The 24,371-nt window shown below is 50.6% G+C and overlaps 1 protein-coding gene across 3 annotated transcripts in view; it reads left to right on the top strand.

Annotated features, from left to right (window-relative positions):
- The first annotated feature begins 17,657 nt into the window (after window positions 1-17,657).
- Window positions 17,658-24,371, top strand: part of Cfap100 (cilia and flagella associated protein 100) — a 29,896-nt gene continuing 23,182 nt past the window's right edge. The window contains exons 1-2 of one of the 3 annotated variants that reach the window (XM_015989169.3): window positions 17,658-17,769; window positions 18,580-18,685. In XM_015989169.3, the coding sequence (XP_015844655.1) occupies window positions 18,634-18,685 (52 nt within the window). In that variant the 5' untranslated portion in view covers window positions 17,658-17,769; window positions 18,580-18,633. The remainder of the gene's footprint in view (window positions 17,770-18,579; window positions 18,686-24,371) is intronic. The other 2 variants (XM_042273633.2, XM_042273634.2) reach the window with 2 other exon arrangements.

Raw genomic sequence — 24,371 nt, 5'->3', positions numbered from 1 at the left:
GCAAGGCTGCTCTGGAAATGGACCGGTCACTGGCAGGAGAGGTCAGTGGAGAGGGGAAGAATGTCCCTGGAGAACGGACATGGAGCTGTATTACAGGTCCCTAAGACACTGGGCATTTGGGGATGTAGGGCAATTTAGGAACGTGTCTCCATTCACACGGACTCTGCGCAGAGATTGGTTACCGTGGAGAATTAACATTTGGCCTCTCTGGGCCCCAGTCTCTTCACTGGTGGAGTGGAGAAGAAAAACCCTGGTCCTCTGAGAAGGCATCCCGATCAAGGTCGTGGGACTGAGACCCGACAAGCTCTGAGCTAGGATGAAAACCTGCCATGGTGGGTAATGTTGACAGGTCCACCGCTTGGACCATTGCAGCCGCGTCTGGACCCACAGGGCCCTTCCACGGTAAAGTGAACTCCCGTTCCCCTGCGAGGAACCAGCACGCCTGGAGAAGCAAGAGCCCCACAGTGACTGACCGGGGGAGCCATGCCCCTTTGCCTGCCCTGTGAAAACCCACCAATCTCTCACCATTCCTTCGTCTAGGTCAGAGATGTCCCTGTTGACTGGAGGCCCCTGCTCCCGCAGGAGGACTCTGTCTCCCAGGCTCGCCTGACCATTCATTGAAAACGAGCCCCAGCCCACCCCTCCCCCTCCAGGCAGCAGCTTCTCTGCAGGCCCCAGTCTCTCCGGCCTGGCCTGCTGCCCACTAGCGCGCTGCCACGCTGTCCCCTGGGCCTCCCTCCGTGAGAAAGTTCCTCTGGGAGGATTTGGCATCTTTTGTTCCCGGCTGCACTTGCTGTCGTGAGCTGAGTGCTCAAGCAGTCTTTCCCAGTGGTGACCAAGGCTAAGCCAGCCTGCTCAGTCTGGGACCCATGGGGTCATGGTAGAGCAGGGTCTGCCTGGGAGACAGGCAGGCTGCAACTCTGCCCTTGGAGACAAGGATGTCCCTCACCTCCTCTGGGGCCCCCTCACACAGTTGACTGTGTGCTGCCCAGTGACAAGCGTTTTGCTGAGGTCACCAGGCTGCCTGTGTTCTGGAGTCTGGAGTCCCCCATTTAATTGTGAGCCCTGACCATGAGATCCCAGGCTCTTGGCTCCAGGGTGAGCTCCGAAAACATTTGCGAAGCCCTTGCTTTGCTCCTGGCTCTGGAGGAAAGCAGTTCCTTGCCAGCAACCTCTGGGGTGGACCAATTCCACACGGGCATGGGTCAGGTGTGAGCAGGCCAGAGCACAAAGGCATTTCAGGCCACTGCTGTCACATCCTCGTCACCCTCATCTCACTAGCCATGTCCTCCTTATTCAGCCAAGCTTCCCAGGGCTGTAAAACCACCAGAGTGCCCACCTTTCCGACAACCAGACAGCAAGCTGAGGGCTAGCTAAGTGTCCAGATGTCAGGACACTTGGAGATGTGGGGGGCTACTCATCCTTTGCTATATTTTATCAACTGCTTATAGAGGTAGGCAAGAGCTCTACCACGGGGCTGCACTCCCAGCCTGAGATTATAGAAGCATTGACGTTACATAGGAATTACACTGATTTCTTTAGGTGCCGGCACGATCTAGCCACAGGTGTTCGCCCTGGGTCTACTTAGTTAGAAGCTGGTGTGAAGAGGGGCATCCCAAGCATGTTCACTGCTTCACAAACATCCTGGAGCTTAGCAACTGTAACAGTGGCAACATCTAGTGTGTTCTCAACTCTTCTGCTTGGTTAGCGTCTGTGTGAGGGGGAGCACATGACATCATCGGGGTAATATGAAGGTTAGACGCCGGAGTTACCTGAGAGACTGCTCATTCACCTATCTGGGAATCCATGCTGATTCTCAGTGAGCTGAGATCTCAGCTGGGGCACCCATACATAGGTCCTCTATACATCCAGACCTCCCCACTTCCTAGAGGCTGTTTTCCAAGCACCCCAAGAGAGCACTGGGAAGAAGCTGTGTCAATTTTTATGGTCCAGCCTTGAGAATTAGGCCATATCCTGTTTATTGATCCAGGCAGCCTGGAAACCCACCCAGGATCAAGGGGCCAGAAACAAATAGTCTCTGCATCCTGACACAGAGCAGCGAGAGCCCAGGAAAGCATATGAGGCTGGACATACTGCTTTGGCTATTTTATTCTTTTACATTTATTTGTACACACACACACACACACACACACACACACACACACACACGTGAAGGCAAGACACTGACACTAGATATCTTCCTCAATCACTCTCCTAAGAATATAATTATTACCATTATTATTATATAATTATATAGTTATAATTATATTATAATTATAATAAAATTTAATATTTATATAATTTAATGATACAATAGATAATATAATTTCTATAATTACATATTATATAAAATTATTATGGTCATTATTACTGTTGTTGTTGTTTTTCTAGACAAGGTTTCTCTGTGTAACAGCTCTGGCTGCTATGGAACTCACTTTGTAGATCAAGCTGGCCTCGAACTCAGAGAGATCTGCCTGCCTCTGCCTCACCACTGCTGGGCTCAACTTAGTTTTTCGAGACAGAGTTTCTCACTGAACCTGGAGCTCAACAGTTCAGCTACGCTGGCTGGCTGGCAGACTCCAAGGATCCACCTATCTTCACCTCCCCAGTGCCTGGCTTTTTATGTGGGTTCTGGAGACTCAAACCCAGGGTTTCACACTGGTACAGCAAGAACTTTAAAAAACCAAGCCATCTCTGCCCCAGATGGCAGACTTTTAAAATAATGATTGTGTGGCAATTGGTTATCTAGATAGAGAAGACGGAAAATTAAATTCCCACCTTGATTCGTGGAAAACTGCTTTCCAGGTGGGATAAGACAAAAACATGAAGGATGCATCTGCAAAGGTGCAGGGTAATGAAGGTACCTGACACAGAACAGATATCCACAAGGCATGGACTGCAGATAACCAGGGACAGGCAGAGGCAGGTGTGCAGGAAGGACACCCAGTGACATGTCACAGAAGAAAACTGAAAGCCAGTCAGCACTTGAGAAGATATCGGTCCTCACTGTCCATGGTGGCAAGCGAGTTAAAGCCACACTGAAGCCATGGTGTCAGGGATGGCACACCGCAGCATCAGAGGCACAAGAGAGGCAGAGGCAGGAGGAGCAGGGTCTCAAGGCCACCCTCAGCTACATAATGAATTCCAGGCCAGCCTGGGCTCCACGAGACCCTGTCTCAAAACCACTCATACCAAAGTTTCATTCTACTTTAGTCTAGCTTGGTGGGCTGTAGTGGGTAGCCATTCCAGCTTTGATCTGGAAGTTCCAACCCCCACTGAGGCTTTGGTAACTGTCACGCCTACAAGGCGGGGCCAAGAGAGGACCCTGAAGACCTGAGATCTGGAGTGTGAGCTCTCTTGGTTCCTGGATGCTGGAGGTAGACCGAGCAGAGTTCTCCAGAGAACATTGCCAGACTGCGCCACACCTTTCCCAGACCCCGTTACCTATCCCTTCACTTGTAAATTACCTCACAAAATAAACCTCCCTTTTAACTACATGGAGTGGTCTTAATAATTTCACCAATAGTGGGCCAATGGGTTTATTGGGCTTATTTACAAGAGCGTGGGTGAGGGGCTGCTGACAGGAGCGTGGGTGACCACCTCAAACAAATACATTATGGAAGAGTCCCATTCCAGTGTGGGTGAGGATTTCCCGACCACTGCCTGCTAGGAGTCCCCTCATCAGTTAACCTTCCACCTCCATGCACGCAGTCCACCCAGCGCCCCGGATGCTGTGACTTGAACATCAGATGAAATGTGGCCACCTCTCCACTACCGCTCTTTACAGGGCAAGTCAACCGGCCCCGTCCTGAGGGCCACTTGCCAGTAGTCACAGCTGCTCCGAAGATGCTGATTGCTGTCATGCTTAGAGGACTGTGTTCCAAAGCATCAAGGAAATGCCTCAGAGGGACCCTAATTCGCCTGCTGGGGAGCGTAGTTGGCACAACGGATTGGGAAAGCAGTGTGACATAATCTAGAGACACAAGCAGCAACTGTGGCAGTGAGCGTGTGCAAGCAGCGGTTATCCGTGCATACAGACCTGGGCTGCTCGTGAAAGGGAAAGTGGCGCAGAATAAATGTTCCCAGGGGTGAAATGGATGAATACCCTGTGCTGGCTTCCTACAGTCCGCCGGCAGCAGTGAAGCCACACAAGCCACATGCTCCCGCTGTGGCTGTGATTCACAATGCCCAGCAAACAAAGTGGCCCCAGAACTAAACAAGGTACTGTTGAGGAATACTCAGCACCCTTGCGGCTGTGTCCTGGTGGGATGGATGGATGCAGGGCTCTTATTCTTCTGGGGAGTTCAGATGGAACCCAGGGCCCTCCTCTCATACCATGAGAGTGCTCTGCCACAGAGGCACACCCTAGCTGAAGCTAAGACATGAGAATTATTCTGAATCTCAACTGAGGTACTTGTTCTGTAAATAACAATAAAACAATAATAACATCAATTAATAAAATAATGACAACAACAATAATAATGATTATTATTATTATTGCTGGTACTGGAGAGGTGGTCTGGTGGGTGGGAGTATTGGCCGTACCAGAGTGAGGACCTTAATTATGTTCAGTACCCATAGTGTAAGCTGGTGTGTGGCTGCTTGCACCTGTAAGCTCTATTGGTGAAATTATTAAGACCACTCCACGTAGTTAAAAGGGAGGTTTATTTAGTGACGTAACTTACAAATGAAGGGATAGGTAGGTTGCAGGGTCTGGGAAAGACGTAGCGCAGTCCGGCGGTGTTCTCTGGAGAACTCTGCTTGGTCTACCTCCAGCATCCAGGGTCCAGGAACCAAAGGAGGCGGTGCATCTGGATCTCGGGTCTTCAAGCTCCTCTCTTGGCCCCTCCTTGTAGGCATGACAGTTACCGAAGCCTCAATGGGGATTGGAACTTCCAGATCAAAGCTGGAATGGTTACCCACTACAAAGCCCTACACTGGAGACAGGATTGTCACTGGGGCTCATTAGTCACCAGCCCAGCTTCAGGTTCAGTGGAAGACCCTGAATCAAGGCAGTGAATGAGAGAAAAGGACACCCTATGTGCCTCTGTCCTCGAGTGCACAGGCACACACATGTGCACACGCGCCACACACAAATCCCTATCCTTTCAAATGTATGTGTGTATATTTATATAGTCTATAGAACTGTATATTTCATAATAAAACTGGAAGAAAAACCTGAAGAAAAAAAAAAAACGTGGCAAGGGGAGTGTTGAACCTCAAGAGAAGCAAAAGGAAATTTCTCCAAGGACATTCCAGAAGGCTCCATGGCTGGTGAGGCGGTCAAGGCTGCACTCTACACCCTGTGTGGATGGTGCTGGGAGGCTGATGAGTAGAAACAGGGCTGACCAGAGGAGCTTTCCCCTTGTGTCCTGAGGCAGGAGCTAAACCAGATAAACCCAGGAACCAAAGGGTAAGCACCCTCCTTTGAAAAATAATGAAATATCTACTTCTCCTTCCTAGGGTGATCCACGTGTGTCCCTCTTAGGGTCCTCCTTGTTACCTAGTTTCTCTGGAGTTGTGGATTGTAGCCTGGTTATTCTTTGCTTTATATCTAATATCCACTTATGAGTGAGCACATACCATGTTTGTCTCTCTGGGTCTGGGTTACCTCACTCAGGATTTTTTCTAGCTTCATCTATTTGCCTACAAATTTCATGATGTCATTGTTTTTTACAATTCAGTATTACTCCATTGTGTAAGTGTACCACATTTTCTTTATCCAATCTTTGCTTGAGGGACATCTAGGTTGTTTCTAGTTTCTGGCTATTGTGAATAATGCTGCTATGAACATAGTTGAGCATGTGTCCTTGTGGTATGATTGAGCATCTTTTGGGTATATGCCCAAGAGTGGTATTGGTAGTTCTTGAGATAGATTGATTCTTAATTTTCTGAGAAGTCGCCATACTGATTCCCAAAGTGGCTGTACAAGTTTGCACTCCCACCAGCAGTGGAGGAGTGTTCCCCTTATTTCACATTCTTTGCAACATAAGCTGTCATCAGTGGGTTTTATCTTAGCCATTCTGACAGGTGTAAGATCTCCTGGGTAAGCTGGGGTAAAGTTAGGGAAACTCCCAGGAATCCACAAGGATGACCCCAGGTTAGATTCCTAGCGACAGCAAAGAGGGTGCCCGAACTGGTCTTCCCCTATAATCAGATTGGTGACTGTCACCATAGAGCCCTCATCCAGTATCTGATGGAAGCAGATGCAGAGATCCACAGCTAAGCACTGGGCTGAGCTCCTGGAGTCCAGTCGAAGGGAGGGAGGAGGGATATGAGAGCAAGGAGTGGGTCAAGATCATGATGGGGAAAACCATGGAGACAGCTGACCCGAGCTAGTGGGAGCTCATGGACTCTGGACTGAAGCTGGGGAACCTGCATGGGAACCGAACTAAGCCCTCTGAATGGGGGTGACAGTTGTGTGGCTTGGGCAGTTTGTGGGGCCCCTGGCAGTGGGACCAGGATTTATCCCTGGTGCATGAACTGGCTTTTGGAGCCCATTCCCTATGGTAGGATACTTTGCTCAGCTTTGATTGGGGGGGGGGGGGACGAGGGGGGGGGTTGGTCCTGTCTCAATTTGGTATGCCGGACTTTGTTGACTCCTCAAGGGAGGCCTTATCCTCTCTGAGGAGTGGGTGGGGGTGGGGGAGGGAGTGGGAGGGGGAGCGGGAGAAGGGGAAGGAGGGAGAACTGTGGTTGGTATGTAAAATGAAAAAAGTATTTAATTAAAAGAGACAGAGGGGGGGAGGGAGGCAGGGAGGCAGGGAGGGAGGGAGAAGGAGAGAGAGAGAGAGAGAGAGAGAGAGAGAGAGAGAGAGAGAGAGAGAGAGAGAGAGAGAGAGAAGCTGAAACAGGAGGATAGCTGTGAGTTTGAGGGCCAACCTGAGCTCCAGGGATGTGGAATGGAATGTGTTCGAGGCTACAGGAGACTAAGCTCGGTGACCAAGGTCAGAACAGCACCTCACAGGAAGATGGCGGTGATGAAATCACCTGTGGGATCAAGTCTCCCCTCTGCTCAGGAGTGGGTTCTTAGAGGCTCTGGAGCAGAAATGGCAGCTGGTGAACATGGGTGGCCAGCAACTTGTACGACAATCACTTCTGTTCCACTGGGGCTTTTTTTTTTTTTTTTTTTTTGGTTTTTCCAGACAGGGTTTCTCTGCGTAGCTTTGCACCTTTCCTGGAACTCACTTGGTAGCCCAGGCTGGCCTCGAACTCACAGAGATCCGCCTGCCTCTGCCTCCCAAGTGCTGGGATTAAAGGCGTACACCACCAACGCCCGGCCCCACTGAGGCTTTTTATATTGTCATCCAAAACCCAGCCCTCACCTCATAGGAAGCAGACAGTTTATTCTAGAGCAAAACATGAGCGGCCATGGCCCAGGAATCCAGACTCAGGTTCCCCAAGTACCCCACCCCAGTGCAGTAAGAGTCACATTTATAGCAACAGAACAGTTGTAAGCCAAGGCACTGTTCAAATACTTTGGTAGTAGAAACATTAGGTAGGTGAGTTAGAGCAAAGGACTGCTCTAGGATGCAGACGTTGTCTAATGACATTCTTGGCTTTTGGTCATTGGAAGCTAGAATGGTTTGTTAATATATCCAAAACAATTTAATATGGTACTCACAAGGAGGCTAGGTTAGACAGGAAATGGGCAAGGAATGACTTAAGGGGCCCAAAGAGAGCCCAAAATAACTTAGCTCTGGACATCTCCACATCTATGCAATTCTAACCAGCCAATCAGCCTTGTCGGATCTCTGAGGTGTGATGTTTTCCACCTGGAAATCTAGAGAAGTCTGGCCGTAAATGTGAGCCTGAATGGGATCTAGAATAAACTGGGGTCTGATGATGGCCAGGTGTAACTGGGCTGGGGTGACACTGGCTTCTGAGTTTAGAATTCCCTGAAAGTTTGGGATCAGGCAGGGTAGAAGAGGGTGTTTGGATGAGGGATGGGGTGGGGGAGGAGGGTTGGTGGGGGATGGGTGAGAGTAGCTCTGAGGCTCTCGACCTTGCCACACCTCTGCAGATTTCCACAGCTAACCAAAGAAGGTGCAGTCTGGACACTGTGGCCTGTGAACTTTGCTGCTGGCCCCACCTGTCCTCCTTCCCCCAGGGACGCCAGCGTGAGCAGAGCAAGGTCAATGCATGTTTGCATGGTCTCCCCTGACGTGGGTCTCCAGCTCCAGTCTCCGCAACTTGTTTACAAGTCTGCGTCACTGGGAACCTTTCACCTGGTGGGTACAAAAGGTTCCTTTTTTTGTAAATCCCTTTTGGGCAGGGATTTTCATTCACGGGGCCCAGGACTCTAGCTAGCACAGGGCGACACCTGGTGGTGAGTTTAGACATTGCTCCATCTGTGACTCTATTCCGAAGGCATCATTCGGGCACACCAGCGTGCATGCCACACCTACCCACACAAGATAAATCCATCCACAGAGCCACTTACCCACCTTTCCATATTCCACTACCCATCCACACACCATCCACCCACCTACTCGTGTGGATCTCTCTTCACACCCACCCATCCAGTCATCCCTCCACCTGGATTTTCCTCTTTCATGTAAATATATATCTCCCTAGGGACTACCAGGGTGAGCAAGAAAAGGTGATAAGAGGGGTGCTTCATCCAAAGCCACATGTGCACAGCCAGACATAATGGTACACGGCTTCAATTCTAGACTGAGGCAGGAGGATTACAAGATTATGGGCTTGATCTACCCAAGAAGTTCCAGACCAGCCTGGGCTACATAGTAAAACTCTATCTGAAAATAACCAGAGAGAAAAATATTCAGCAATCCTCAGTAGCTTTGGCCATCTTGACAGAGTCCTTCAGCCTGCAGCATCCATGTCCTGGATCCTATACCAAGACACATGTGGTTACCTGGTGGCTCCTGTCCTCATGAGACTCACCAAAGAGGCCCTGGTGGAGGGTGACCACTGCTTTGGGGTTACGCTGAGGACATATTAACATGGACTTTGGAGTGAGGGATGGCCAGGCTGAGCCACCAACGTCTTAGGCTGGGAAGGAGCAGGGGACATGGTGTAGAAAGACAAAACTGAGCCTGGGGGACCTGACCCTCAGGATGCTGGTGAGGGGACCTGACCCTCGGGATGCTGGTGAGGGGACCTGACCCTCGGGATGCTGGTGAGGGGACCTGACCCTCGGGATGCTGTGATGAGGGGACCTGACCCTCGGGATGCTGTGATGAGGGGACCTGACCCTCAGGATGCTGTGATGAGGGGACCTGACCCTCGGGATGCTGGTGAGGGGACCTGACCCTTGGGATGCTGTGATGAGGGGACCTGACCCTCGGGATGCTGTGATGAGGGGACCTGACCCTCGGGATGCTGTGATGAGGGGACCTGACCCTCGGGATGCTGTGATGAGGGGACCTGACCCTCAGGATGCTGTGATGAGGGGACCTGACCCTCGGGATGCTGTGATGAGGGGACCTGACCCTCGGGATGCTGGTGAGGGGACCTGACCCTCGGGATGCTGGTGAGGGGACCTGACCCTCGGGATGCTGTGATGAGGGGACCTGACCCTCGGGATGCTGTGATGAGGGGACCTGACCCTCGGGATGCTGTGATGAGGGGACCTGACCCTCAGGATGCTGTGATGAGGGGACCTGACCCTCGGGATGCTGGTGAGGGGACCTGACCCTTGGGATGCTGTGATGAGGGGACCTGACCCTCGGGATGCTGTGATGAGGGGACCTGACCCTCGGGATGCTGTGATGAGGGGACCTGACCCTCGGGATGCTGGTGAGGGGACCTGACCCTCGGGATGCTGTGGTGAGGGGACCTGACCCTCGGGATGCTGGTGAGGGGACCTGACCATCGGGATGCTGGTGAGGGGACCTGACCATCGGGATGCTGGTGAGGGGACCTGACCCTCGGGATGCTGGTGAGGGGCTGGGCACCCAAGTTCACGGTGAGAAGGAAGTGGGAGGTTTGATCAGCTGCACCGTGTCTGCTACACAGCAGACACAGAGTCTGTGAGCCCGGGGACAGGGTTCTTGTTCAAGGCTCACCCTAAGAGCAGCCCAGAGGAGCACAGCACAGACTCTGCCTTGGGCAATGAAGGAACCACCCTGCACATGTACATGCACCGGAACAGTATTTCTGCATGCTGGGATCATAGCCATTATCTCCCTCTAGTTGTATTTTCTTACAATGAAGCTGTAGAAATGCATTCTTCTGTCATAAAATAAGCAAGTAGCAGCAGTTCCTCAGTGACTCATTGCCTTGTGCTGTAGTGGCTGAGGCAGTCTCGAGGGTCTGGGTTGTCCGCCCTCAGCCCCTCCATACTCGGAGCCTACCAAGTATGAGGCTTTATCCAGCCCCCGAGTCCAGGCTCAGTTTTGTCTTTCTAAACCATGTCCAGTCTGGACAGGCTGGAAATTTTATTATTATTTTTAGCTAAGGAAATGTGCTGGGAAGTGGTCTGCTGTGGTCCCCACCGTGTGAGGTGACATTTCCCTCTTATCAGAGTCATTGCTAGCAGAGACAGTTCTTTTTTTTTTTTTTTTTTTTTTTTTTTTTTGGTTTTTCGAGACAGGGTTTCTCTTGTGTAGCTTTGCGCCTTTCCTGGAACTCACTTGGTAGCCCAGGCTGGCCTCGAACTCACAGAGATCCGCCTGCCTCTGCCTCCCAAGTGCTGGGATTAAAGGCGTGTGCCCAGCGCAGAGACAGTTCTTAAATCAAAATGTTAAGGCGCCCTCAGTGATGAGCCTTGTGGAGATTATGCCACCCTGCGCTGCGGAGGAGCCGTCAGGCACAGGGCCTGCTACCAATCTCCCACCCTTCTTCCTCCCATCAGATCCCCCATCTCGCCTTCCTCCTCCCTCTCCTCCTTCCTACACGGTCTCCCTTCTCTTCCTGAGTTAGTCTCACCTCTGTTCAAGGCCACCACGTAACCTCCTCACTCCACTGCATTGTGCCTCAAGCCTTGATTCTCTGCCTCTGAAGTAGTCACTGGTTTGACTTAGAGAACCCAGTCTGGTCCAGAGCTCAGGGAAGAACATATGACCCAGGTCCACCTCTGCCAGCAACACCCATAAGGCAGCAAAATGGTGCGTGCCATGGCCAAGACTGTTGAGATAGTGGTCGCCATTCATCTCCTCCCCCATTGTTCCCCACCCCGGGGGACCCCAAGACTACCCTCTGAGGTCTTCCCAGTGTCTCTCACTGTGTGCCTCAGCATCTGCAGACACAGTTTGCCTTTTATTCACATGCAAAGCCCTCGATGCCACGTGAGGTGCACTCTCTCTGTCAGGGAGTTGTGCAAGTCACCACCATCTATTTCCAGAACATTTTCATCACTCTAGAAATGATCCTATCTGCATTAACAAATAGAATATAATAAACACTATCCTTCCATGTTCAGGCATCATGGAGGGGTCAGCTCAGGGGGAATCCAGGCTCAGGCCTCACACGACTGAGCTCTAGAGCCAGGGAGTCCACTACACTCCTCACCTCTGCACACTTCCACCAGTTCCCCTACGGCAGCAAGTCCAGCTGGGCACCACGCCTTCCCTGCCCCCAGCCCACCTGTCCTTCCAAATGAGTACCAAGCGCCCCTTTCCCTCCCACTTCATCTAAGTCACTAGTGTTTCCTGCTCAGCAGTGGCCATTGCTGTCCACCCTCTCCTCCACGCTTGTCCTGCCCTCTCCTCCAATCTTCCTGAAGCTGAAGGTGAAGTTGTATCTGACAGCGACCTTGTCAGCCTATGCTCTGTGGAGAGCGGGGAAAGCTCACCCTCTGGTTGCCTCTGGACTGCATCCACTGTGACCTGGTCAGCACCTGCCTCCCCATCGCCACTGCCCTCAGCACATGCTCCCCATTTTAGTTAGGGTTTCTGTTGCTGTGAAGAGACACCATGACCATGGCCACTCTTTTTTTTTTTTTTTTTTTCTTTCTTTCTTTTTTCAAGTCAGGGTTTCCCTGTGTAACAGTTCTGGCTGTTCTGGAACTCACTCTGTAGACCAGGCTGGCCTTGAAAATACTGAGATCCACCTGCCTCTGCCTCCCAAGTGCTGGGATTAAAGGCGTATGCCAACAGTGCCTGGTCAACCATAGTCATTCTTAAAGAAAACTTTTAACTGGGGTTGGCTTTCAGGTTCAGAGGTTTAGTCTATTATGATCATGGTGGGAAGCCTGGCTTAGGCTTCTGCTGTGGGATGTCTTTCTGTATGCTGTGAATATGTGTTGCTCCCATTGGCTAATAAATAAAGCTGCTTTGGCCTATGGCAAGGCAGCTTAGAGGCAGGCAGGAAATCCAAGCAGAGACAGAGGTAGAAGGACAGAGTCAGGAGAGACGCTAAGAGCTGCCCAGGGAAGCAAGATGTAACGCAACACAGGCAAAGCTACGGAACCCATGGCGATACATAGATTAATAGGAATGGGTTGAATTAAGTTAAAAGAGCTAGCCAATATAAGCTGGGCCAAAGGCCAAACAGTTTGTAATTAATATTAAGTCTCTGAGTAATTATTTTATAAGTGGCCGTGGGACCGTGGCTGGTAGAGATTCGTCTGGACTGCTGGGCAAGGCAGGACCAGAGAAAATTCAGTCTACAAGCTTCTGAAACTCCAAGGCCACTCCCAGAGACCCACTTCCTTCCACAAGGCCACACCTACTCCCACAAGGCCACACCTCCTGATAGTACCACCCCTTGTGAGCCTATATGCTGACCATTTTCATTCAAACCACCTCCTTCCCCAACATCCAGCCAGCCCTCCCCAGGCATGTGTGTTCCTTGGACTTGGGCTTGCTCTTTTCTGCTCCGCATCCTCCTCAACTTCCCCATCTGCCTGTTTAGAGCCCATTTATCCTTAAACTGGTCACAATGGTGCTACCCCAGCTACCCCATGCTGGAGCCCAAAGCCAGCAGAATCTCACTCTAGGTTCAGAGACCCACTTAGAGGTTGTGATTCCCATGAGAACAGCAGCTCTGTTGCTTGGGGTGTGGATGGCAAAACTCAGCCTGTTTGTTTCCCAGAGTCTGATCGAACGATCTGTCTGAGCGGGCAGGAGAGCAACTCCATTAGTCAGTTGGCTTGGCATGGAAAGCAAGCAGGGTATGCATCAGAGGGCCATCCCAGCACTGGGGTCGGGACACGTGCTGGACGTGAGGTGGGGTGGCGTGGCCTCAGGTTCTTTCAGGCCCTGCACAGTTTTCCTCTGAAACACAGAGAAGAGGTGTGTGTGAGGTCTTCAGCCGAGCGCAGATGGCGCGGACAGCAGTCATGCCTCCCACGTGCAGCGCCAGTTTGCCACAAAGCACAGCCTTATCCCAAAGCATACAACCTCTGAGCAGGAAGAAACTCCACACGAGCTTTCTGGGACTTGACATTTGACCTTTGGGAGGTGGCACTCTGGTCCTGAAGTGGGGAAGTCCTGAGAATTTTCTGTTCTGTTCCATTAAGCTTCCAGACATCCAGGAGGTAGGCTGAGAAGAACAGCATATCTGGGTGCCAGAGTCACCAGGGTGCACAGGTCAGGCCCGAGAGGCTGACCACCATAGGCGGGGCAGGGGAGGAACGCTGTCTGAGCGATGAACAGGCTCATCTTCAACTGGAAGTCCCAAGGCTTTCCCCAACCCAGCTGCAAAGCCTGCCTCTCTTCGGCTTGGGGAAGAGACACAGGGCTCTCACTAACAAGCTGGGCTAGAGTCCCAGTCTGCCCCCTATCAGCTGTGTAGCCTTGGGCAAATGACTTCATGTCTCTGATTCTTAGCTTCCTCATTGAAATAACTGCGGCTAAGCTGGGATGCTCCGCAGGTCAGGTCAGTCTATGCAGCAGGCTTACACTGGGACCTCCTTTTTTTTTTTTTTTTTTTTTGGTTTTTCAAGACAGGGTTTCTCTGTGTAGCTTTGTGCCTTTCCAGGAACTCACTTTGTAGACCAGGCTGGCCTCGAACTCACAGAGATCCTCCTGCCTCTGCCTCCCGAGTGCTGGGATTAAAGGCGTGCACCACCACCGCCTGGCCACAGGGACCTCCTTTAACCAGACACAGCTCTCAGACCATGGCATCACATTGTATTGGCAGATAAGCTTTACTTGAGGTCCTGTTAGATGATGTCTTTGTGCTAAAAACCCACCCTTTTTATCATCCCCATTTTAGAGATGAGAAAACCAAGCCAGAACTTACCCCAGGTTGCACAGTCATATGCAGAACAGCTTAGCATGAGCCCTGATGAATGCCACAGACTCCTCCTCTGGACACCAAGCTATTCTGCCTCCATCCAATGGGTGTTGGGCTCCTGACTTGGAAACCAGTACCCTGGGAGTTTAACACAGGGTATCACTTTCACACTGGAGGGATCAGTGAAGACTGAAGAGGGGGTGGCTGGGCTGTGGGAGACTCAGAGCAGCTGATGCTGGAGAAGCCAGAGATGCCACAAGGTACAGAGTGACAGGACATGGCTGGCTCCCCTTCTCCTACCCACTGGACCTAGCAGGTCACCAGAAGGCAGGAAGACCAAGGAAATGTCTGATAGATGGAGGCAGGTAATGATGAGCCAGAGCAAGATATGGGCCACTACCACCTGTTAGGAGGGTTAGTCTCCGTGTGAACCAAGGGAAATGGCATGCTTATTTGGGCCACTCCAAAGTGGCCCCTGAGAACCAGGTAGGAACTTGCCAGCAGGGTAACATTCCCCTACCCCACCCTATCCTCCCATAGGAAGTCGCCAAGACATGCAATTTCTGAAATGTCTGTCTGCGACAAAACCAGGATCATAGAGAAGATGCAAAATCTGCCCTCCTTGGAGGTAGTGGGAGACTGCCTGCCATTTTGGTAGACCTGTGAGACCTTTTCCATGTGGAGGTGTCCTGTGTCCCCTCCCCCAAGCCAAATCTCCTACCATGGAAGCCAGAGCCACCGGCAGGTCAGTGGTGGCCCTGACAGGATACATTTGTGGCCAGTTTTGGGCTCTCTCCTGATTCCCTGATCCTATGCCTGGTGTCCTGGCCCTCTTGGGGTGGGGTCTGGGAGTTCCCAATTCCTTCTTCTCATGCAGTTGCTTATAGGCCATTCCTCTTCTCTGTCCTCAAGACCATGGACTGGTACACCTTTCCAGGAGGGAAATAAGTCAGCTCCCCTTTAGGAAGAATGTTAGTTTTTCCAAAAACATTTCACTGTGAAAAATTTTCAAACTTTAGACATACACATCTTTGAAAAGAACTTTGTAGGGGCATCCAGGCCCCCACAGAGAGGTCTGCAAGGACAGCTGCGGTGGCCTTACCACACATCTGCCCAGCCTTCCATCACCCCCTTAGTCCATCTAACTTTTGAAATAAGCTTTTTGTCGGCAAATGATGTTAGGCTAAGATTAAAAATTACAAACCAGGCCGGGTGGCAGTGGCACACATCTTTAATCCCAGCACTCGGAAGGCAGAGGCAAGCGGATCTCTGTGAGTTCAAGGCCAGCCTGGTCAACAGAGTGAGATCCAGGACAGGCACCAAAGCTACATGGAGAAACTGTGTCTTGAAAAAAAAAAAATTCCAAATCAGGGATGGAGAGATATCTCAGCAGGCAAAGACACTTGTCACGAAGCCTGCTGGCCTGAATTTGAGCCCAGGAACCCACAGGGTAGGAGAAAACTCAGCTCCTGTAAATTGTCCTCTACACGTGTGCCTCCCCGCACTAAGTAAAAACAAAAATTCGTTTTAAATTTCCATGTCAGGCCACATCTTCTAGGTGATTTTCTTTCTAACCCTTTGAACCACCAAGAGTCACAGCAGAGAACTTAGCATCATTACCAAACACACTTTCAGGCTTCTGGGATCTCTTACACAGTCATTGTTTTGAATAAGATCACAAAGGAGGCCGGTGGGAGTCAGGGTGTGTCTGGTTAACTGCCCTCCCGGGTGTTGATAGGAAACCAGCTCTGTCTCACAGGGAAAAAGAATTTACTCTGTAGCCAAATATGAGGGGCTACCCCAGAGGAACATAGACTCAGGTTACAACTAAGGGGGCTGGGGGTCTGCTGTAGGCCTCAGATGCTATCTGATGGAAGGTAGGGGTCTGAACATTCCAAAAAGGATTATTTAACAGTCACAAGAATGTTCCATCAATCACAGATGTGATCAATAAATGGCTGCTTTGCCAAGTGGTGGCACATGCCTTTAATCCCAGCACTCGGGAGGCAGAGGCAGGCGGGTCTCTGTGAGTTTGAGGCCAGCCTGGTCTACAGAGTGAGATCCAGGAAAGGTACCAAAACTACACCGAGAAACCCTGTCTCAAAAAAAAAAAAAAAAGCATAACAATAAAAAATGGCTGTTTCCCTGGGCAGTGGTGGTGCATGCCTTTAATCCTAGCACTTGGGAGGCAGAGGCAAGCTGATTTCTGTGTGTTCAAGGCCAGCCTGGTCTACAAAGCCAGTTCCAGGACAATCAGGACTATTACACAGGGAAACCCTGTCTCGAAAAACACAACAAAAAGGTTTCCAGGGCTTATATTACCTAAGATAATCTGTCAGCAGCCCTGCAGCATTCCAACTCTCTACAATCACTGTTTTTATCAATCACGTTGGCTTTGGAATGTTTAACACAGGTGTGGCTTTCCTCCAGGAACAGAGGTTCACACTGGTTCCTCATGCTGAGGGGGTGGCGGTGGTTCAGAAGCGAACCTATTAATCTGGGTGGTAGTGAGCACTAAATGGTGATTTGTGTTAAGTGTATTGAGCAGTACCTGGTGTGTAGGAAACACCCTGTGAGGGTTCACGGGGGGACTCAGGACAAAGTGCTGACACCAGGACCAGGAGCAGCCTCATTTGTCTTCATTTTGGGTGGCTTGTTTTTCTAGATTCCTAAAAGCCTCGTGGTTTAAAAGACAAACCATTCCTGACATATTTGCTTGAATGGCTGAATTAATAAGTGCATCTCTTGGTTTGCTGAGCCTCAAATCTGGTGCAGTGTGTGTGTGTGTGTGTGTGTGTGTGTGTGTGTGTGTGTGTGTGTGTGTGTGATTTGTCCAGCTTTTCTGACAGAGTGAAAGGAAGCTGAGGACAGAAAGTTGGAGATTCTAGACCATGGTGCAAAGGCCTCCAGCACCAGGGTGCAGGGAGCCACTTGCTTCCAAGGGGTAATTTAACACCAGCTGCACAAAAAAACCCTCCTATGCACAAACCGCATGCAGGGCCCACAACACTCTGCCTGACTCCCCCGTGGCCGGACTGCCCTGCAGGATACTGTCCTCTTTGGTGATCCCCACCCACCCAACCCCGGAAGCCACTTTCTGCCAAGGATCTATCTTTCCACCCGACGGGTGTCGCCAGCGACTCTGGGTAGAGCCAGGAGCTAAGGGGGATTATCTTTGGCACATTCCTGGCCTGTTTTAGAGGACGACTCTAGACTCCCGCCCCAACTCCGAAGATCCCTAAATATTCCCCGAGGAGCCAGGCTGTTGGGTGTGCCCCAGCTGCAGCAAGCTCCTTAAGGGTGGGCAGGAGAATCTGGGGGTGGGAGGGGCTGCTGCGCTGGGCGGACACACCCTGTGTCCGGGCGGCAACGACGCGGACTTGGCTCCGCTCCTGGTCGTTGTTCCTTCCCGGTCTCGGTATCCTTTGCCCTTTAGCTGCACCAGCCCTGCACAAGGACTCTGCGCCTGCCGCCAAGTGTGCCCGGGCGGGGCTTTGTGACATCACAGCTCTTGTGAGAATGGTTGCCTTGGCGTTGTAAACGCAGTTCAGGACCAGAAGACTCGAGAACTGCGGACTGAGGCTTCGGAGCGAGCAGGGTGCGCGAGCAGGGTGCGCGCAGCTGGTGGGTGCTCCAGGCGGGGTGGCCATGGGGCGCGGGCCCGAGATCCAGCACCTTAGCTGGGCCCCTTGCAAGGCTCTGAGCCCCTCCTTGCTCCTTTCCACTTTTATGACCGGCCTAATTTAAGCGCCCATCCTTTGCCTTGTTGCTGCATTCTTGCCCCAAGCCATGGCGTGGTAGGAGGAGTTCAGGGTGGTAGGAGGCTGGATTCCTGGGTGGCGTTTCCTCTTCCAAAGGGACTGAGGCAGGGATGGCTCAAACTGCAAACAACCCTGGGCTCCAACGCCAGCCCCTCCTGGCGATGGTTTGGAACTCTGGCTGAGCCTCTGCAAACAGGAAAACGAACTCATTTCTATTTGAAGGATGCCCAAGACATGGTCAGGAACTCTGACAGGTGGAACACAGGCCTTGTTTTCATGCAGCTTGCATTCTGGGAGAAATGGGCAATAAAAGCCTTTTAAGTGGTAACCACTTGACCCCATAAAGAAGAAAATGAAAGGTCATTACATGCACTGGTGCAGGAAGGTCTCCCAGGATGACATCTGAGCCTGGATTTAAAGGGAGAAGCCTCCACCCTCACCCTTACCCCACCCCCAACCTCAGCTAGGCGAGAGGCCCCAGGTAGACCAAAGCTGGTGTGTTCTAAAAACAGGAGGATCCTGGCAGCTGAGCTTTACTCAGGAGGGGGACAGTGGATCCCACCAAACCTGGATAGGCCATGTAGTGGAAATGCAAGCTCTTGTCAGCCACACAGGGTGGAGGAGGGCTGTGGGTGTGGGAGACCACCCACTTAAGTACTGTGTCACTTCCCAGGCGAGAATCTCCTTCAGCTAAGGCCAAGCTTTGCACACCGGTTGGTTCTCAGCCATGATGTCCAAGGCACATTCCTCTTTGTTCCCTGTGAAAATGGTCACTGACAGTAAGTACTGAGCTGGGTGGGAACTTCCAGAGGTCAAAAGGAACCCTGGAGCCTGGGACAGTAAGGTGTGAACTCCCTCGGGGGCTAAGTAGTTCTAAATCAACACCATGTATGAGTTTCTTACCGCTGCTGTGATGCCGAGCCGCCAGGGACTGCATGGTTTAAAGAGTAGCAGCCCGTTGCACAGCTTTGGCAGTCATGAGTGACAGGAAGGTGTACAGGGCTGGTGCCTGCTGATGCTCGCGGAGAGTCTGACCCACGCCCCTCTGCCTTTGAGGGTACCACCCACTTCTGCCCTCACACTTCTGTAGTACTCCTCGCGGGTGTCTCTGTGTTCCAGTGTCCCTTTTATCAACACAGTGGACGTGGGCTGATGTCAGAATGTCCTCAACTTTAATTTACAAACAAGGCCACATTCTGAGGTGCTGTGGAGATGCGGACTTCAGTGCAGATGGTATCAGGTCAGGAGAGGTGGCACCACAAAACAAGCCTCTCTGCTTTTTTTCTGCTGTGGTTGCTAGGCTGAGCCTGGAGGAGGCGGGCTGGCTGGGCCCAGGATGGGTGAAATGTCCCTTCTCAGGCTAAACGGCATGCATGCTATTTGGTGCTCACACTGGGTGACATCTAAGAAGGCTGTAAGGGGGACAACGTCATCATCCCCGCAGTCTCTGTTCCCTTCAGCTTTTAAACCCCAACTTACTGTGTTTTCAGGGCAAGCCAAACTTCAAAAGCATATTTTCACTCCCCCACACACCTATTTGAAAGTCTACCCCCAACCTCTCCCCAGACCCCGTGGGATGCGCAGAGACACCCCCAAGCAAGCTCTGTGCACATCCAAGCAGAAACTTGGGCCTACAGCATGTCCTTTCAAGCACACAATAAAAATGCCCGTCTGCACCCTGCTTTTTCCATGACCCCCACATTGAGCATCCCGAGGAGCGGTGGTGAAAACCTGTAAAACAAGCCCTGGGGCAAATCAGGCAAGAGGACTGTGAGTTTGGGCCAACCTGGGCTACATAGTGAGACTCTGTTGCAAAAAGCTATCTTAAGAACATTGGAGACATTTAATATTTTCTAGCGGATTCGAAATCCCACAGTGTGAGCGGAATGTGCTTTATCACCAGCTGCCAACAATAGACACATTGTGTATTTCCCAAAAATGAACTAGTGTACATTCTTGCTCCCACAAGGATACTTAGAGCCCCCCCACCTCCGTATTCACTATTTCTCTCTCCTCCTTTCTCTTGTCTGAGAACATTCAAAAAATAAAATAGATGATGTCACTTCTCAACACAGGAAAGTACAAGAAAACTCTGCTACTACAAGAAGATGGGAGAGCGTGATCAACCCCCTGTAGAGGGGCCTGGGGTTGGGGGTGTTTAGTTGGGGGTACCTGGTAGCACTGAGGCAAAACAGCAGGTGATCGTTTGAGAGACCTGAGGGTTGGTGAGTGTGTGGCAAAACCAGACCTGCCAGCCAGACCTGGGATTGGCTTGCCTAAGCCAGCTGGGAGGTCAGAGGGAGCCCAGAGCAGGCCGTAGCTTCCTGTAGAGCGAAGGACCAGCCTACTGGCTCATAAGACCTCAGCAGCCAGCCTCAGTGTAGGTCCCATTCAGGGATACACAACTGAGGAGGATATCGAGCCCAGCACCTGACCGCCATGATAGAGACCGTTTGACTAAATGGTCAACTTCATTTTCCTGGAAGCTGGGTTGTGGTGCAGGCCCATATCTCTGTAAAGAGCCTCAGTCATGGACACCAGGTAGGTGTCAGATGGGCAGGCCTTCCCTTGGGGGCAGGGCTGGGGACAACAGCTTCCTGAGGCAGTTCAGAGGAACCTGGCCTTCAGAGAGCTCATTGCATCTTGGGAGCTGCAACCTGGCTGCCTCGGTTAAAAGGTTGACTGCTGTGATAAGCACCATGACCAAAAGCAAGTTGTGGAGGAATCTTACACTTCCGGGTACAGTCCATCACTGAGGTAAGTCAGGGCAGGAACCTGGAGGCAGGAACTGATGCAGAGGCTGTGAAGGAGAGCTACTTACTGGCTTGCTTTCTCTGGCTTGTTCAGCCTGCTTTCTTATAGCACCCAGGACCACCTTCCCAGAGTGGTATCACCCACCATGGGCTGGGCCCTCCCACATCAATAACTAATTAAGAAAATGCCATACAGGCTGTAAGCTAGATCTAATGGAAGCAATTTCTCAGTTGAGGTTCCCTCTTCTCAAGATGTTTCTAGCTTATGTCAAGTTCTCATAAAACTATCCAACTCACTAACCATCCAAAGCCAGCCCTACAGACAAAGCTGGCCATCCACACATATAGCTCACAATATTCTGTGCACGGGGGCAACTGTGAGACCATAGCTGTTTCACTCATCTGTACTAGGCACCTGCTGGTGTCAGCCACTGTGCTGGTGATACAGGGGAGATAAGACATAGGAGGTGCTTTTGAGTTTGGGGGAGGCAGCAGTAAGCAGCCCTCCCTCTTTGGGGACTCTAATCCTGCTCCACCAACTCTACTCTGCTCCTTAGATAGGACAGGAAGCCATTCTCCCAGTGTCTGGGCACTGATGGCCCTCGGCTGGTGTTTTTAAAAATAAACGTCAGGTGGTGGTGGCACATGCCTTTGATCCCAGTACTTTGGAGGCAAAGGCAGGTGGATCTCTGTGAGTCTGAGGCCAGCCTGGTCTACAGAGTGAGTTCCAGGACAGCCAGGGCAATATAGGAATCCTGTTCTGAAAAACATGTGTGTGTGTGTGTGTGTGTGTGTGTGTGTGTGTGTGTGTGTGTGTGTTATGTGTGTGTTTATTATATATAATAATAATTTCCCTTCCTTTCTTCCCTTCAGCCCCTCCCATGTGTCCCGCATTTCCTCCACTAACAGTGACCTCTTTTTCTTTTACTATTGTTTTACACACACACACACACACACACACACACACACACACACACACACCCCTTGCTCAATCTAGTGTTGCTTGTATATGAGTTCAGGGCTGATCACATGATTTTGACTAGCCAGTTAGGAGCTGGAGTATGGAGAAAGGTTCTGTGAGATTGAACATCCTAGAAATGACTTGTGATACCACGATAATATGGCTACCTAAACAAGACCTGAATAATGGAGCTCATTCCCGGGGAAGACTATTTCTCCTGCTCTCAGCCTTCCTTGGTTGCCTGTAGTTATTTGTCTAGGGTTGAGGCCCCGTGAGATTCCCAGCCCTGCCACCTCCGTGTTAGCACATCCACTGGTGTTGTCATTAGTCAGGTCTTGTTTAGGTAGCCATGTTATTGTGTTATCACAAGTCATGTCTAGGATGTACAATCTCACAGAACCTTTCTCCATACTCCAGCTCTTACAATCCTTCTGCCCCTCTTCCTCCACGTTCCCTAAGCCTTACAAGTGCAGTGGTTGTGTTATAGGTGTGTTTAGAGCTGGACACTCCACAGCCACTTGCTCTCTGCATTGTGACTGGTTGTGGTTTTCTGTTGCAAAGAGGAATGACTTCAACAAGGGTGAAAGCTGTTTTTAGAGTGTATCTAGATTTAGGAATGCCACCGTTTTAGTAAAGTACTGATGGAAGTATTACGGCAACTCGACCTAGTTAAAAGGGAGGTTTATTTTCTGGGGTAACTAACAAGCTAAGGGATAGGTTACAGGGTCTGGAAAGGTGTAGTGCAGTCCAGCGGTGTTCTCTGGAGAACTCTGCTCGATCTACCTCCAGCGTCCAGGATCCAGGAACCAAGAGAGCTGGCCCATCCGGATCTCGGGTCTGAAGGGCTCCTCTCTCGGCCCCACCTCGTAGGCCTGACAGTTGCTGGAAGCCTCAATGGGGGTGGTACTTCCAGGGCAAAGCTGGAACAGCTCCCTCTACAGTAAAGTGTTGGTAGTAGGTTCTCCTCTAAGATCCATTGCCTCACATTCTGTTTTCGCTAGGGTCACTATTGCTGTGATGAAACACCATGTCCAAAGCAACTTAGGAGGAAGGGGTTTAGTTCACTCACAGTTCCATTTAAAGTTCATCATCAAAAGTACTGAGGGCAGAAATTCATAAAGGGCAGGAACCTGGAGGCAGGAGCTGATGTAGAGGCCGTGGAAGGATGCTGCTTACTGGCTTGTTCCTCATGGCTTGCTCAGCCTGCTTTCTTACAGAATCCAGGATCACGAGTCCAGGGATAGCACCATCCACAATGTCTATCACTAATTAAGAAAATGCCCTATAGGCTTGCCTACAGCCTGATCCATAAAGGTTTTTCTCAATTGAGCCTTTCTCTTTTCTGATGATTCTAGCTTGTGTCAAGTTGATATAAAACTAACCATTACAGTTTGGAAGTTAACAAGAGTTGAGGATGAGTTGCAATAAAAGGTGATGAACTTGGATGCATGGACTTCAGAGGCAGGCCATGGATTTTTAAAAGAAATCACATGTAGTGTGTGTGTGTGTGTGTGTGTGTGTGTGTGTGTGTGTGTGAATCATGGTATGTGTGTGTAAGAAGATCAGAGAACATTTTGGGTGCATCAGCTCTCTCCTTCCATTGTGTGGGTTCTGGGGATCAAACTCGGGTTATCAGGCCTCCTGGCCAGTGTCTAACCCACCCATCTCACCAGGTCTTCTGGATGCTCTTTTCCTGGTTTCCACTGTGGCACCTCCCTCCTTTGAGCCCTTGAGGAGTCTGATCATCTATTCACTTTTTGAATGACGCCTCCCTGAACATCCCATTTTAAACTCTGGGCTCTAGTCAGATGTGTACAGCTTTCCAGGATATAGCTTGATGAAGAAGGCAGCTGGGCACTCAACCAGCATCTGGGAGGCAGGGGCAGGCAGATCTCTGTAGGTTCAAGGTCAGCCTGATCTACAGAGCCAGTTCCAGGACAGCCAAAGCTACACAGAGGAAACCCTGTGTTAATCCAACAGATTGAGAGTAAGACCACTACCATAATTTAAAGCCAAATCTGAAGCAAACTTTAAATACTGGCCAGGTGGAATGTGCTGGCAGGTCCATACCCAGGTTCCCAGGAAATGGCCCTTGAGTCACAGTTTGCAGTGGCTAAAGAAGGAAAACCCATAATTCATTGTATTTGCCACCAGGTCCAATCAGGGGCAAGCAAACATCCTGACATAGTTCCTGCCTGTGAACCTCCCACCCACATGTGACCAAGCACATCTGTGCAGATGGGTCAAACAAACTTGTTTAGAGGAATGAAAACCATATGACTTGTTATCTCCATAAACAATAGCCTCCAGCATTTCAGGAACTGTCTGTCCTTGGGCAAGGGGCTTGCAGATCAGAGGCATTTTTGTTTCATGGATCACTAAGGCACAGTAATCAAAACTTAAAATGTAACTTTGGTGCTCACATTCCCTCCGTGAGTTGTATCTTGAGTCAAATCCTTGACTCTGTGATGGATACCTGTTTATATTGTGATCTAATAACCATCATCTTAATGGTACCCAGACAGGAATTATCATTTAGTTAAATCATCAGTGATGCAAGAGCCAACAGCAATTAGCAGAAGCAGAATGACCAAAGGTCCTGTGATGGCTGATAGAGTTACCATCTGGAAGGGACCTGGAAATGAGAATGGGGACCAGTTCATCTCAGGTCCCCCTTTTTTGCAATTTTTTTTCTGAGCACAGCCAGCTTATTTCTACTGATTCCTGAATGATTTATATAGAAATAACTAT

Source organism: Peromyscus maniculatus, chromosome 3 (assembly GCF_049852395.1).
Source record: "Peromyscus maniculatus bairdii isolate BWxNUB_F1_BW_parent chromosome 3, HU_Pman_BW_mat_3.1, whole genome shotgun sequence".
Taxonomy (NCBI): Eukaryota; Metazoa; Chordata; class Mammalia; order Rodentia; family Cricetidae; genus Peromyscus; species Peromyscus maniculatus.
Note: the sequence above shows the minus strand (reverse complement) of the source record. Positions and strands in the feature narration are given on the sequence as shown.